The sequence below is a fragment of the Nansenia antarctica genome (genome assembly GCF_963989245.1).
Source record: "Nansenia antarctica genome assembly, chromosome: 7".
NCBI lineage: Eukaryota > Metazoa > Chordata > Actinopteri > Argentiniformes > Microstomatidae > Nansenia > Nansenia antarctica.
In genome coordinates this window covers 54,225,652-54,242,315 of record NC_137677.1, presented here as the reverse complement: position 1 = coordinate 54,242,315, position 16,664 = coordinate 54,225,652, and the positions used below count along the sequence as shown (strand labels likewise).

At 42.4% G+C, this 16,664-nt stretch overlaps 1 protein-coding gene across 1 annotated transcript; it reads right to left on the bottom strand.

The window, feature by feature from the left end:
* Positions 1 to 977: 977 nt before the first annotated feature.
* On the bottom strand, positions 978 to 3,091 carry LOC308163109 (cytochrome c). The gene is made up of 3 exons (XM_080537295.1): positions 2,953 to 3,091; positions 1,787 to 1,960; positions 978 to 1,671 (listed from the first exon to the last, which is right to left on the bottom strand). Exons 2-3 carry the CDS (start codon positions 1,953 to 1,955, stop codon positions 1,526 to 1,528), a joined length of 315 nt encoding a protein of 104 aa, XP_080393421.1. The 5' UTR covers positions 1,956 to 1,960; positions 2,953 to 3,091; the 3' UTR covers positions 978 to 1,525.
* Positions 3,092 to 16,664: the final 13,573 nt, after the last annotated feature.

Sequence of the window (16,664 nt, the reverse complement as noted above, 5' to 3'; positions counted from 1 at the left end):
AATCTTTATTTCAAACAAGATTTTTTTTTTTTTAAACTAATAACGAAAAGTACAAGTATCAGTAGGATGAAGCCTAAGCTTATCCTGTCCTACCCCTATCTGTCACTTCCAAGTGAGAACAATAATACTTAAATTATATAATCCATTAACTAATACATAAATTACAGTATCCACAGTACTGATAATTTTCCATTCTTAATACGGAAACAACACAAAATAAATAAATAACATACATCAGTATCTGCAATGTAATACAAAAGAAAAAGGAAAAAGACAAAGGAAACCACAGATTAGTCACCTTCCCTATGCACACAGCCAAGATAACAAAGGTGGCTTCAGGACAAGTCTGTGAATGTCCTTGAGTGGCCCAGCCAGAGCCCAGACTTTAACCCATTTGAAAATGTCAGTGCACCGACGCTCCCCATCCAACCTGATGGAACTTGAGGATCTGCAAAGAAGAATGGAAGAAACTGCCCAAAAATAGGTGTGCCCAAGAAGACTTGAGGCTGTAATTGCTGCCAAAGGTGCTTCAACAAAGTATTGAGCAAAGGGTGTGAATACTTATGTATATCATATGTGATATTTTATTTTTAATACATTTGCAAAGATAGTAAAGATAATCACTTTGCCATTATGGGGTATTGCGTGTAGAATTCTGAGGGGAAAAAAGTAATTTAATCAATTTTGGAATATGGCTGTAACATAACAAAATGTGGAAAAAGTGAAATAATAATACTTTAAAAAATAATAATTTACAGATACACTTCTGTCAGCTGGCCAAACATGCAACTGCATACATACAACCCATAGCCAGAGGGTTAGAAACAGTTACATTTTCAGACCAACAATCTCTATGACTGTGAGACAGGGTCACTAACTAGATCAACTCACTATTGTTCCTGCTATATCTGCAACTGTTGAATAACTCAAATGTATGTGACTAGATGTAGCTGATAATATAATACCAAGACAAGATAAACAAGTTAAGCATGTGATTTATTGTATCTAACTGAAAACTATTTCACATTCAATTAAAACTTCCATAGCGTGAGGTTTTCACAACTCACAACTACCATGGTCTGGAGCAGAGACAGAACTTTCAAGGTAAACCATTAGGTTAAAAGAAAATTACAAATCTGATGTATTACAAGATCAGTAACCATTCAACTTCTGTAATTAATACATTGAATCAATTCATAACAAACATTCCAGTTTTCACTCAATACATTCTGGAAGACATACAGTCTGTGTTTCAATAAGTTATATATATAGCACCTGTTAAACCAGGGGATATAATTTACACCATCAAGATGGAGGAACATAACAAAGAGGGATACAGTTTTGATAAATATGGCAACTGATCATGCAAGCTGCTGCAACATCTCAGTGTGACACCAAACATAAGGCATAACTGTTAAAATTCTAAGAATGTGGAATATTAGCTACCTGAAAGATCTCGTCTCCTCTGAAAAATCCATGACTTAAGACACAAATGTAAGACACTGAACAACTCAGATTGTGTTGCTTATGAAGTTGCTGACTTCAAATATGCTATAAGATCTGTACGTTCGCCTTTCTTCTTGATGCCAGCGAAGATCATCTTTGTTCCTGGAATGTATTTCTTGGGGTTCTCCAAGTACGTCATGAGTGTAGTCTCTGACCATACGATGCCTGAAATCAGATGAAGGATAGTTCAGGCCAGGGTATGAATATATACATTTATTTGTTTGTCCCTTTTGCACAAAATATAATCATAGAGTAAATGGTACAAGACAGACTCAATTACCTTTTGCTTTATTGGCATCTGTGTAGGAAAAGCCTTCAGCCTGTCCGGTCTTGCGTCCAAACAGGCCCCAGAGGTTTGGGCCAACCTTGTGCTTTCCTCCATTTTCCACCGTATGGCACTGAGCACACTTCTGGACAAACGCCTTCTTTCCTTTGGCAATGTCACCCATGCTTTCTGTAAGACAAAATATTAGATTAGATTCAACCTTTGTCATTGCACAACAAATATGTGCCTATTTTTGGGGGGGTTGTTGCTGTAGGCACAGGGTCAGCCATAGTCAGCACCCCTGGAGCAATTAGGGGTTAAGTGCTGAAGGGCAAAACAACAGTGGTAGGCACCTTAGATATGAGGCAAGCAACCCTCCAGTCACCAGCTCACATCCGGCACCCTCCTGAGGCCGGGATTGAACCAGCGACCTTGCTAGCCGGCCTCTCTAACCTCTACGCTACCTGTCGCCCCTAGAATACTAGATCAGCACTTGCTATACAGAACAAGAATGGGTGGTGTCCAGCTTCGACAATCCATGTCATTGTTTCCCATAAGTGAGTACAGGTCAGGTATACAAGCCTGTTAGTACACCAAACTACATTCAGTTTTACAGATAATACACCCATGCCGCCACTAGGGGCGTTTTTATGACGCGCAACAATGCAGTGCTAGCACGTTAGCTAACCAGCTAGCGCATACCTATGGCAGTTCAATAACGCATACCTGGCAGTTAGCTGGCTAAGCACGTGACTGGACAACGTTTCACAAATGAAGAAAATGTACTACTTCTACCAAGGTCACTTCTGACAGCTAGCCACATAGGCTTGGCTTGTTTATCTGGCATCATCATGGCAAAGCTATCTGAGATTTCCTCTTGAAGTATAGTAATTATGTAAGTAATATATCTAAGTAGCTATTTAGTATTAGACTAACATTGTCATGCGAGTAGTAATACAAAACGTCTGCATAGTAACTAAACGGCCGGAAGAATAGACTTGTAAAGATGTTCATCTTCCTTGGCTTCACTTAAGATACTAGCCTAGCTAACCACGTTTCATAAGCCGGCCCGGCAGTGAGGTGAGGCACTTTTAACTCGAAGTAAAATAGTATTAACACACCCACACGTGTGAATAAAAACGTAACTACCGATTGTACACGTTTATATATGAAATTCGTACCTGTTCTGTTTTATAAATCCCCCAAAAATGGTTCCCTTTTGAACGTTTGTATCCGTCTGATTGTGTGTCTTCTCGCCGGTAGGCTAAGTGGAAGTGCCTCTTTTCCTTCTCACTTGAAAGTTACTCCAGTTTTAAATAAACGTCATTCCTGGCCGTGCAGAGTCACGTGCTCTGTGTCCTCATCGTGATGACGTACGCTGTCCCGAGTTCGTCCGACCACCAAATTAGGAACGAAAAATAAATTGTAAAAATGTATAAAATCTCAACATTTTTTTTACACACATTTATTTGTATTATATTGTAACGATACTAATTTCAAAAAGCATAATATCGTTTCTCTCCAAGATGTCATCATCACACTGTTCAGAATGTTCGAGGTTGGTGTCATATAACAGGGGTCAAACGAGGAACTGGGAAGTGAATGTATAGTGTCCTCAAAGTGACCTCTAGATTCTTTCTTTGCGGTGTTAAAATCGACACTTATTAACAGACATGAGACAAAGTATCTCTGATGTTGTGCAATGAGTACATGTCACAATGATACCCCTGTATCACTTGCCACAATTCCATACCTCTCATTCTACCTGAAAGCAGATGGTGCTATTGAGTAGATAGAGAACCGTTGTAGTGTGTTTTTAGTTGAATATAATTTGATTATAAGCAAACTAGTGATGTTATAGAGCTTTAGGATCATAATGTCAGTGATGTATCTCATATGAGGTCAGATTGACACAGTCACAGAGATTTGACAGTACCATAACTACAGGGCAACTCAACTCCAGGTAATGAACATAATCATAATCATAATCTATAACACCAATTTGAAATCAAATGTGCCTGCCATCTAAACCTTTTTTCAACTTTATAATATATATAAACCTAAACGTAATGATTTACCATTCAGCATGAAGTAAAAAAATATGTAGACTCAGACTTGTGCCAACCAGTCTCTGAGCATGACATGAGAAGCCAATCCAGTTTTGTTGCATAATAATTTGTGATGTTTTTGTTCCCACAGAGATGTAGGCCTACCTTCAGCATGAGTGAACAAACATAAACTCTTTCTTTTTCTTTAACCTTTATTTAACCGGGTGACCTCATTGAGATAAGGAACCTCTTTTCCAAGAGGGACCTGGCCAAGAGGGGCAGCATAAGGACACAGGCATAGCCTGCATTCAATACACAGATAATAAGATAAGATAAGATACATAATACAAAATAACAAGAAATTAAAAGCAGGTTTGGGCGGGCACAGATACTGAATTAAAAGCAATGACAATTTCCAATAAGATACATAATACAAAATAACAAGAAATTAAAAACAGGTTTGGGTGGGCACAGATACTGAATTAAAAGCAATGACAATGAGAGTTTTATATAAAGCTCAACCAATGAGTATACCTGCGTGCATACAAGGATGGACAGTCCGCTTTTATATATAATGTGCAGTGATGAGAAAGGTGTTTACAACCAGTGACAAATCTCAAGGCACAATGATACACAGAACCCAAAGAATGCAGACATTGAGCAGAAGCGTTCGTGTACAGGAGGTCACCATAATCTAGCAGAGGTAAGAAGGTTGTTGATACAAGATATTTCCTTGACATCATCTGGTTCCCCGCTGCAGCGGCCAAGGACAAGGCCAAGCTGCAGCGGGTGATACGCTCGGCGGAGAGGGTGATTGGCTGCCCTTTGCCCCCCCCTTGAGGCCCTGTTTAAAAGTAGGGCTTTGGGGAGGGCCAGGAAGATCATGGCTGACCCCGCACACCCAGGACACGGTCTCTTCGCCCCGCTCCCCTCAGGCAGGAGGGTGCGGTCTCTAAAAACTGTGAAGGCCCGACATGCACACAGCTTTTTCCCAGCCATCCTCCTAAATGCTGCTGCCCCCCCCCCCCCCCCTGACCTGACCCCTATCTATCTATCTATCTACCCTCCCTCCACCCCCACCCAGAGAACTTTGGACTGTCTGGACATGAACACTTGAACACTTGATCTTTGCACTTCTTATATTTATATTATTTATGACTCTTGCACTATGATGTTGGTTTGCACTGTCTTGTCCTGTCTTGCACCTGTCCTGCTGTAAACCGTGCTCCACTGTCCCAAACCAAATTCCTAACATGTTTACATGTCATGGCAATAAAGTCTTCTGATTCTGATTCCTGGTTACATGGGAAAAGCATGATTTGTTTCTAAAATAGAAACCTAATTTTACCTTGAGCTTAGAGACTAGCTTTGAGATATGGGATTTAAAAAACAGTTGGCGAACAATGTGAGTGCCCAAATACTTATAACTTGTGACTAGTTCAAGGGCTTTTCCGTGGGAGGAAAATAACACCACATAACACCACCTCATAGCTACAGACAGTGACATTGGTAATTTAATTCAATGTTTCTATTGTTTAAGAGAGTTTGGAACATCATTGGTCAGTCGCAATGTATGTGTTTTTATCAATAAATATCCTTTGAAATGTATTTAGCTTGGGCCTATGTATGAATTTCTTCTCTTTATTCCTTATTTCTCTCTTCCCTGCCCCTGCTAATGTATAATTATTCTATTGTAACAAACATTGAATGAAGCCGTTATTATCATTACTAGGTTATATATAGTTATTATCTTCTGTATTCAGGCAATCACTAAATGGAGTGAGGGTGGTTCATGCTATCTTTAGAAAGGCTATGAGCTAGCTGCTAGGGTCAAGACTCATGCTTAAACTAGAAGGGTTAGAGTTCAAGGGTCTAAGAATCGGGTCGGCTTGGATACCTTGGATTTGATCTTTGACTTTATTCGCCATGTGTAGTGCACTAGGAACATGACTTGGTATTCTCCATGCTGAACAAGCTACAGTACATACACAACAGCAAGACGACAATACAACAATACTCAAGACAATATATACAGTACCAATATGAGTGAATAAATATACTGTACAAGAACATGTTAAGTGCAAGGTGCAATGATCAGGAGTTATTGAGGAGGTCTATGGCTTTGGGGAAGAAACTGTTCAAGTGGCGTGATGTTTTTGACCTGATGGCCCTGTACTGCTGTCCAGAAGGGAGTAATTCAAACAAGCTGTGAGCGGTCAGCCACAATCTTGCCTGCTCTCTTCAATGATCTGGAGCTATGGAGGTCTGTGATGGGAGGCAGGGGGCAGCCGATGATCTGCTCAGCTCTCCGTACGACTCTTTGTTGTCAGAGTATAATATTAAATGACTCTGACATTACACAGTGTGAAACCTGTGAGTAGGCCATGTCATACAGGACATATCTTGCAAAATACAATTCACTGATTGAAACAATAGTCAACAATAATGACTATAACTAGTGGCTTTTCCCTGGTAAAACATTACAGCAGGTCTTTCAGCAGAGTTCAGGGTTAGGCCAATGTACCCAAGTCTTCAAGTCCACATGATGCAATCTGCATGGCACTTGATGAGAACTTTGAGAATGAGTTATGACCTTCAGAGCCGGGTTTCACAGACAGGGCTTAAGACGAATCCTTAGACTAAAAAGCATCTTCACTGGAGATTTTACATTGAAAGTGTGATTCAGTCCTGTACTAGGCTTAAGAGCCATGTCTGTGAAACTGGCCCTCAGTGTTATAAGCAAACCAAAAATATGTATTCATAATAAACATACCAATAAACATTACCGGTATGTTTACCATAAATATTGCAGTGGCCCTAATACATAACACAAATACATGTTTGGGCCACCTTGACAGGAGTAGGCTAAGCCAACACTTTTTTTCTTTTCTTTTTAAAATCCTGTATGCATTCTTGACGGTCTGAGCTATGAGGACATCATCCAGAAGTAGTAAATGTATGACTTTTGAATGATGATATGATAACGTTTGTTGGTGCTCTCTGTTCATGAAGTCATATTCCAGTGAAACATTTGTGGAGCTGCTCAGTTCTATTGGATTACTTAGGTGCTGTAAGCATGCACCATAAAGGCTATTTACCTTTTGAGCTACAGTAGCCTATGCTTTTCTTTTCTTTGTTCATGTCTCTGCCATACTTAATTACAGCCACTAGATGGCAGTCTTATTCTTGAAAGCGGAGTTTTGACCCTCTGTTGAGAGCAGTACTGTCATACATTTTAGGTATTATCTACACATTATACAATTCTGATGAATAAGAGGTTGTTTCTCAAATCATTGTACATTAGGCAGGCTGCGTAAAAAAAAAAAAAAAAAAAACAGGGATCATTTGAAACAAGACAGGCAAGGCATTTTTTTGTGTGTGAAAATAACACATTTCCTTCACCTTGTGGATCTCTATGACAAGCCGCATCATTCACCCAAGTTTCGTCAAAATGGTCCCAGCGGTGTCTTAGATATCACGTATAATAACATACGAACATACGAACGGACGGATACATTACAGATCCACATTCCCATCCCCGATGTTTATCACGGTGGACAATGAGGACCAAGTCTGTCAAAATTAACAATAATAAATAAATATAGAAATGTATTTCGTTATACTGTGTGTATTCATTCATTTATTTGTTAATACATTCATTTATGTGTCTATATATTTATTGTTAATTTTGACAGACTTGGTCCTCCATAGACGTGACACTACTTTGTTAAACAGCCTTCGTACGAGCTAGTGAAGGTGATATAATAATCCGGTGCCTTGTTTTGCGAAAGCCATGCTTCTCCCGTTCCTTCACCCATCCAGTCCGGTCATTTCTTCCCGCCGAAAGTCATCCTTGCTGCAGGGAGGAGCGTCGTTGAGCATCCGTCAAACTGCATTCAAGAAGAAAAACGGCCATACACAGCACTTTTTCACTTCCCATTGCTTCCCATGTTCAAACCTCCATCATCTCCACACATCAATAACAATGGTATTCAATGCGGACTCTCCGAACACAATCTATCTCTGAAGGAAGGAACCGGATATTTCGGACCATTGTATTGTGAAGTCGTGTCATTTATTTTCCTGCGCCAAGAATTGGGAAGACATGGTCAGTCCAACGAGCCCGCGGTAAGCAGTGTTGTTTCATTTACATGAAAACGCCTTTGTTTTTACACTTAATGTGTGTGTTTCGTAATTATTGCACACCTTATATCAAATAAAAGGTCCAAAACGTTGATGTACCCAGTCAAGTGATAAGCAGCTCCATCATCCTCAGACATAGGCTATTGTTGTTCTGACCAATGGATACCCGAGAGATGGATGACAGCCTTTACACTTCAGCATTTGAATTGGGCCGCGTATAGCTAAATATACTCTATAAATGTATCAATACAATTATACAATCTTTTCGAAAATGTCTGTGCTCAGTCAAGATCAATACGTCTGAAAGTTCCCTCACTGTCTCCCACTCTGTTCTGTTGATTACATTTGGTTTATGTGCATTATTTTCTTATTATTTAGATTTTCAGCTGTCATTTTCATGTGCCGGTGTTATCATTGATCAGTTTGGGACTGTACACATAGGACCTCCTCCTCCTACGTAAACACAAGTCTGGGTTAGTGCAAACTGAAGTTCACCATCACCATCCCATCAGGGAATTTTCTGTAGTGGTGCTTCCTTGACTTTCTGAAATCAAGGTCAGACAGTGACATTGCAGTATAGTTTAAAATAGACTCAAATGATCGGATAGAACATCCTGAAGGAATTCACAGATGGAAATGTTGCCTTGTGTCATTGGCATCCCCATCCCTGAACAGACTCTGCTTTAATCAACAGCCGTCATTGATTTTCAGATTTAGGACTGAAGAGTCCTCCTGCTGAAGGTGTCCTCATTTCATCCTGAAACCTTGCATGTAGAGATTAGGCTATGGGCAGCTCTGTGTAAAAGGACCAATGAGGACCAACATCTGAAATTAATATATATGCCATATATATACGCTTTTATCCAAAGTGACTTACATTGCAGTGAATGCATATCTTTTTTCAGTAGCCTATATTATGGTCTCAGCGGGAATCGAACACACAACATAAGCGTTGTCAGCACCATGCTCTATCAACTGAGCCCAGAGGGCCTTACCAAATTCATCAGAGCATGTCAAATGAAAGCTAAGAGGTTATATTTTTGGGAAATTAAGTCAGAAATACATTTCTCAACCATCATAAAATGAGGGTTAAGCTAAAACTTTGACTTTTGGTCAAACATCAAACCTAATTAATATTGAAGTTACATAGGTCGATTAATATCAACAATTATATTTGTTTTGCAGAAAAAAAAACGTGTTGGCTCCTGTAAGTTGAAGAGTCATTGCCCACTGCCCAGTCTCCTTATTCGTTTAAAAAAAAAAAAATTTCAAATGTCTCTGCATCATGAGACGAGGATAATGAAAGTTAACAAAAGTAAGAAGCATTAGTAGACCTACCAAGTAGGCCTAGTGTGTGTAGTGTTTTTACTGATGGTAATGGTAACAGAATAGTACAAGATGGCGGCGCGCACAGACGCAGTGGCTCGAGTGGCTTCAACACTGGTGTTCTTTAGTGTTTTTAAGTACATTTGTATGTACATTTTTATTTTAGTACTTATAGGGAACGGTTGTGTAAATAGTACCTACAGCAGACTAGACTTACTAGAAGTTGGTGCGAAAAACGAGGGGACTGTAACTAGAGATGCTCCGATCAGGGTTTTTGGTGCCGATCACCGATCACCGATCACTGGAATCAGTGATCTGCCGATCCGATATCACCGATCACCGATCACAGCGTCGAAAATGGCAATTGAAGCATTCTATTTATTGTGTAGCATTATTTATGTTTTAAATTATTCTTAACACCATTGACATTGTATATTAAGTATTTAAATGAAATTAGGAGATGAGAAAGTATCATGAATTGACGACCATCTGTTTTATTGAATTCACAACCACCTGTAGCTTACTTCAGGAAAAACAAATAAAATGTGAAAATAAAAATCATAATAAATAAAATGTACACTGTCACATCAAATGTGCAACATTCCACTCGAATGAGAGGAACTAGGGGCTCTTAGAGAACTTGGAGCTTATACTGTAACTGTAGCTTTCCTGAGGAACAATAAACATACCCAAACTAAACTGCAACATAAACAGGCTATAGCCAAATATAAAATACTGTTTCAAGTCAGTCAGTTTCAAGTCATATTTAGGAGGAGATAAGACAGCAAGTCAGCAATAATCAATAAAACAAAAAAACAAAACATTGCACCTAAGGAGATTTCAGACTCAAACCTTACTTCTGATTAAGCAGCATCACTGGCAGATTAGCCTTGAGAAATACAAGCATCTCAGCGTTTTTGGCACTCAGCCTGTTCCTCTTATCATCTAAAATATGTCCTGCTGCTGAAAAGTCGCTCGCTATCTACACTTGTGCAAGGTGCACAGAGGAAGACCTAAAACTCACGCGCTAATAGTTGTTGTTGCTATGGGCCAAGTGACTTCCTGCTCGCGGGGTCACATGACGTCGGTGAACACTACCTACACTACGCTCGTGAAGTCGCGCTGGAACTCTGACCAGCACTCGTGGAACGCCTCTCGTCCAATCAAAGCACTCGGTCCCTTTATGACGTCGAGCCCAGTGTGCGCTTCGGCGCTCTCTGAGCGAATCGACGAACGCAGCAAATGCCGTATGATATTCGTGGTATTGAAAGACCTTGCGTGCGTTCCTCCGCAAGGTATTTCTTTTGAGCAGACATTACAAACGGCATATTTGTTGTCTCTTTCCGACACTGTGTAATATTTCCAGACTGGCGACGCCATTTTGTAAACTGATCGGTCATGTTTGATCGGCCGTTTTGAGAACTCCGATCAAAACCGATCAAGGCCATATCGGCCGATACCGATCGGCGCCGATCAGATCGGAGCATCACTAACTGTAACGGAGGAGTTCTTGAAACAACATAGGATCCCATTCGACCTCGCGCGGTCGCCGGGTGAAAAATATTACGCGATCCCAGCCCTCAGGTGCAAGCGGCGGAGGCGAGACCGTAAACAACGCCGAGGAGGAAGGGGAGGCCTGCTAGCCAGGCTGAGACGTAGCCCGGATAAGCCAGCTTTGCCGAGTATTTTCCTATCCAACGTCAGGTCCCTGGCTAATAAGATGGACGAATTGAGACTACAGGTCGCCACAAATAACATCGTGGGAGATAGCTGTGTGATTATTCTCACTGAAACCTGGCTAAATGACACTATCCTGGACTCCGCGATTAGCCTGGAAGGGAGATCCCTTCACCGGGCAGATCGGACTTTGCTTAGCGGAAAGACCCGCGGAGGTGGGCTCATTATATCTACGAAGGATAGCTGGTGCTTAAACACGAAAACTGTAAGTAGCCACTGTTCCCCAAACCTGGAACACTTGACTGTTAAATGCCGACCCACTTACCTCCCGAGGGAATTCAATGCAGTGTATATTACAAGCGTTTACATTGCACCAAATGCAGATGGTAGCTTAGCATTGGCGCGGCTATGACGTCATCAGTGGTCAACAGAGCGCGGACCCACAGGCAGTCCACATTATAGCCGGAGATTTTAATCATGCCGACCTGAAGGCAGTACTACCCAAGTTCTATCAGCATGTTAAATGTGCAACAAGAGGAGAAAAAACACTGGATAAGGTATACACCAACATCAAGCGTGCTTACAAGGCTAGACCGCTAGCTCATCTAGGCATGTCTGACCATGTGTCAATCCTCCTGATCCCAGCCTACACTACCATGAGGAAAAGTGCTCCCATCACCACTAAGACTGTCAGAACCTGGCCAGAAGGGTCCGCTCCACTGCAGATCTGCCTAAATGACACCTCATGGCAGGAATATGAGCATGAGGACCTGGAACAGTTCACGTCGTCGGTTCTGAACCACATAGTGAACTGCACCAACTCAGTCACCGTGGACAAACAGGTCCGGGTCTACCCCAACACGAAGCCATGGATGACTGGGAAGGTCCAAAAACTGATCAATGAGAGGGACAGCGCCTTCTTCGCAGGGAAGGGCACACTGCTGTACAGCACCACCAGGGCTAACCTAAAGCGCGGCATCCGAGAGGCCAAGGCAGACCACAGAGAGAAGATTGAGGAATGCTTCCTGAGCAACGACTCCAGGCGGATGTGGCAGGGGGTTCAGCACATGACAAACTTCAGAGCCAACAGGCTCACAGCCGCAGAGGACGACCCCCTGCTGGCGGAAAAGCTGAACTCCTTCTACGCCCGGTTCGACGAGGGGCGAACGGAGGTAACCACAACACAAACACCACTCTCTCCAGCTCTCAGCAGCCTCACCCTCACAGAGCATGAAGTGAGACGCGTGCTGAAGGCGGTGGACCCCAGGAAAGCCTCGGGGCCGGATGGCGTCCTGGGACGGGTGCTGAGGGACTGCGCCGACCAGCTGGCCGGGGTTTTCACCAACATCTTCAACCAGTCCCTGTCCCAGGCCACCATCCCACCCTGCCTGAAAACCTCAACTATCATCCCAGTCCCGAAGAAAAGCACGGTGAGCTGCCTAAACGACTACCGCCCGGTGGCACTCACACCAATCATCATGAAGTGCTTCGAGAAACTAGTCCGGGCCCACATACTCACACGCCTCCCGCCCAACCTGGATCCATACCAGTTCGCCTACAGAGCCCACAGGTCCACAGAGGACGCCATCGCGACGACTCTCCACGCCACTCTATCCCACCTGGAGAGGGGAAACAGCTACGCGAGACTGCTCTTTGTGGACTTCAGCTCTGCCTTCAACACCATCCTTCCAGACAGGCTAGTGACCAAACTACTAGACCTGGGACTATCACACTCTATATGTGCATGGATCAAGGACTTCCTGACCGACCGCCCCCAGAGGGTGCGGGTGGGCTCCCACACCTCCACAGCCCTCAGACTCAGCACTGGGTCCCCCCAGGGCTGCGTGCTAAGCCCCATCCTCTACAACCTCTACACCTACGACTTCACCCCCGTCCACCCCAGCAACTCCATCGTAAAGTTTGCAGACGACACCACCGTGGTGGGCTGCATCTCGGGGGGGGGACGAGGCGGCGTACAGGGATGAGGTAGAGCAACTGAGCAAGCTGTGCAAGGTTAACAACCTGCTGCTGAACAAGTCAAAGACCCAGGAAATCATCGTGGACTTCAGGAGGAAAAAGTCTGAGGTCCAGCCCCTGCTCATCAACGGAGAGAGCGTGGAGAGAGTCTCAGCCCTCCGATTCCTGGGGGTGCACATACAGGATGACCTGTCCTGGAAGAACAACACAGCAGCCACCATCAAGAAGGCACAACAGCGGCTCTACTTCCTGAGAGTCCTCAGGAAGGAACACATCAAGCAGGAGATAATGGTGGCCTTCTACCGCGGCGCAGTGGAGAGCATCCTCACCTACGGCATCTGCAACTGGTTCTCCAGCTGCACAACCGCGGAGAGAAATGCGCTACAGAGAGTCGTGAGAACAGCCCAGAAGATCACCGGCGCCCCCCTCCCCTCTCTGGAAGAGCTGTACAACACACGCTGTCTCAGGAAGGCCTCCAAGATCTCCAGAGACCCAACCCACCCTGGGTACGAACACTTTGCCCGGCTGCCCTCGAAAAGGCGGTACAGGACCATGGCCGCAAGGACAAACAGACTGAAGCACAGCTTCTACCCCAGGGCCATCCAGGCCCTGAACACAGCAAAGACCTAGGTTCTGGGCCCTGGACAGTCTGGACGGATTGATGGCAGCTGCTGGACTGAAAAAATCAGGTGTAGTGCTGAGGCACAAATATGTACATTTCAAGCCTGCAAACTGCGACACTTTAAATGAATGTGCAATAACACTATGTGCAATATGACAACCCTAGTCGTCTATCTGTACAGTATAGTATAGTGGATAGTGTACATAGCCTTTATTTATGTAAACCAGCTCCTTCCCTTCTTGTTTTTTTCAGTTTTTTTTTCTTTCCTAGCACCAGGGGAGCCACCCCTCCTAAATTTCGTTGTTTGGTACCTGTACTATAGCAATGACAATAAAGACCATTCATTCATTCATTCAGAATGACCAAATCAAATCGGTAACAGAATTACTGAAATTGAATTGGCTACAAACAAATTGTACATCATTTAAAAAATAGTTTTTTGGCTGTCCCTGTGGGAGTACTATTTAGAACCCTTCGGGTTAGCGTTAGGAAAAATGTGAATACATTTCCTCATTGTTGAAAATCAATGACATCGCTAGTCAACTAACACAGCTTATTTTGTGAGCCTGTGAGCAAGTAGTGTTATAGTTAACTAGGTAGCATGGGAATTACTCACCGAATCCATTGCATTGCAGTATTTTGACTAGCGAGTTTGTGTTGTGATTCTCAACATCGTTGAAATGTATTTCTGTGTCAAAATAAAAGTCAGAACATTTTGATTGGTTGCCGACATGCGGACCAAAACACTAGAATGTGTCACATACAGTATGTAGCCAGGTAACTCTCATTGAAAATGATGACTGTCCCTGACACTTCTCCAATAAGGACAGCAAAGGATTATTAAAGAGTGCATGGTGTGGCGTCACAAATAAGACATTCTCTTTACAACACTGGTTACAGAGAATAACTAAGTTTTTCATTTTGCAGTGGGGATATCTGAAGTAGGGATGTGTCGATTGATCGGCTAGCAATCGGAATCGGATGATAATCAGTAGAAATTAGGGCTGGGACTGTAACGCGTTAATTTTGATTAATCTAGAAAAAAATAACGCATTCACTTTTTTAACGCATTTTAATCGCACTTTTTATTTTATTTTGTAGTTTTTTGGTATTTGGCCAGCCCTGCCACTTCTGTCCCTTGTGAGAGACTTTTCTCCCTTGCAGACAACAGTGCAAAAAAAGAGGGCAGCCTTGAGCTCTGAACATGTAAACAGGCTAGTTTGTCTCAGCAACTGGCTGAAAGAGAAGAAGCAGAAGTAGTAGGCTTAGAGGTATCCTGAGACCAATGGGTTTGTTGTTACTGTGAAGGGTACTGTTTTTTTTTGTTACCATTTTAGATGGCACTTGTGACTTTATGTTAAACTGTTGGTCTGTTTATTATTTTGACCAAGGATATTTGGGTGGGTTAGGTAGGCTACATTGTGTGATCTCTGTTGCTTCTCGATTAAAATGCGATTAATTTCGATTAATTAAATACAAATCCTCTAATTAATTAGATTTTGTTTTAATCGCGTCCCATCTCTAGTAAAAATATGAGATTGGGGAAATCCCATGCTAATTGGATTGGGATTGGGGAAATCCTAATGCTTTCTAGTCGCCAATCACGACAACCGATCAATGACGCAAACAACGTGAGCCAATTCATTGTCGCATGCTCATTAACCTTAAACTAAAACTACTACTACTTCATTTCCAATCATAGTTAGCTAGCTTATTTACTTAGCTAGCTTGCTTATCAAATGCACATTTGTGATATGTTTACGCAGTGCGCACCAGTGGCATTTCTAGTCCGACAATACTGTGCGCTGCGCTGTTCTGTCTGTTTATTGTTACTAGCAATATGTCTAATTGAGTTAACTTGTATTATGCTTACCATCACCAAGTTCTCCCATACTGTTCTTTTGCACTAGTATAGTATGTTTATATCAACGATAATCAAGTGCTTTAGTTGGAGAGCAAGCTTGGTGATGGTAACTCGCTGCTGACTCTGTTAAATTAAGGTGAAAAATATGATGATAAATACATATACAACGGAGGTATGATCACTATTGCGTATGCAACTTACACACTCCCAACTGTGCCTGAACAAAGGCCATAGCAACTGCCGCTCTTCTCCTCATATGGCAGTCTCGCGTGCCTGTCTCAGCTGATATTGCTCATCGATTATCGGTGATCGGTATTGGCGGCAAAAAACGGTATCGGGGCATCCCTAATCTGAAGCAAACTAGGACCAGATTGGGCGTGTCTGTGTGTGTCTGCACATGACCGTCAACATGTTGGGTTTTTTTGGTGCCAAAAATGCCAAAATTAACACTGCATCACACAGAATAACATTCAAAACCATAAATAATGCATTTCAGTGGGGGACCTATTGAGTCATTCTGTTACCATCATTGGATTAACCGGATATAAATCTACTTCACTTGCTGTAGCTCACCAACCAAACCAGATATTTTCTGGTTTGCTATCAAGAGTTTTTGTTTGGCATAGGCCTATGTTTGAAAGTGAAAAATCGAGTCCCAGCAGTCAGTCTGTTACTGTGGTGTTGCACCACTCTCACAGAGCCATATAATGTATATGAATGAATAAACCAACAAATAGTCTTGTTGGTGACTGTTTGATGGAGAATCGTGACTCATATTCGGTACTCACTAACTGTGATTTAATTACCCAATTAAGGTACTTTGCAGAAGGGCTCGTGGACTTTGATTAATACCAGGTTTAATGAGATAGCAAATCGATTAACCATTCAGTCCATGGACTGTTTGGAGTAGCCTATACCATTTAAGGTGTAGCAGTGTACTGTGTTGATGCACCATTTTCTCCCTCTATGTAGGGTACCTATTCCTGTGAAGTCAGAGAGAGGCTTTAGTCATGAAGATGCATGACTGTCATGTCTAATGATGATTCGCTACCAATTTTTAACTATGCCATACTTTAATGAATTTGAAATAGTATGCTCAGTGAGTGTGACATGCTAGTTGAAGTTCAAATAGATATATATATCATCATTACACACACCAAAGAATGTAGCCTACTACACAAAATGTGCCCCCAATTAATATGTATTATCACTCAGTTAATAATCTTAGACCATTAA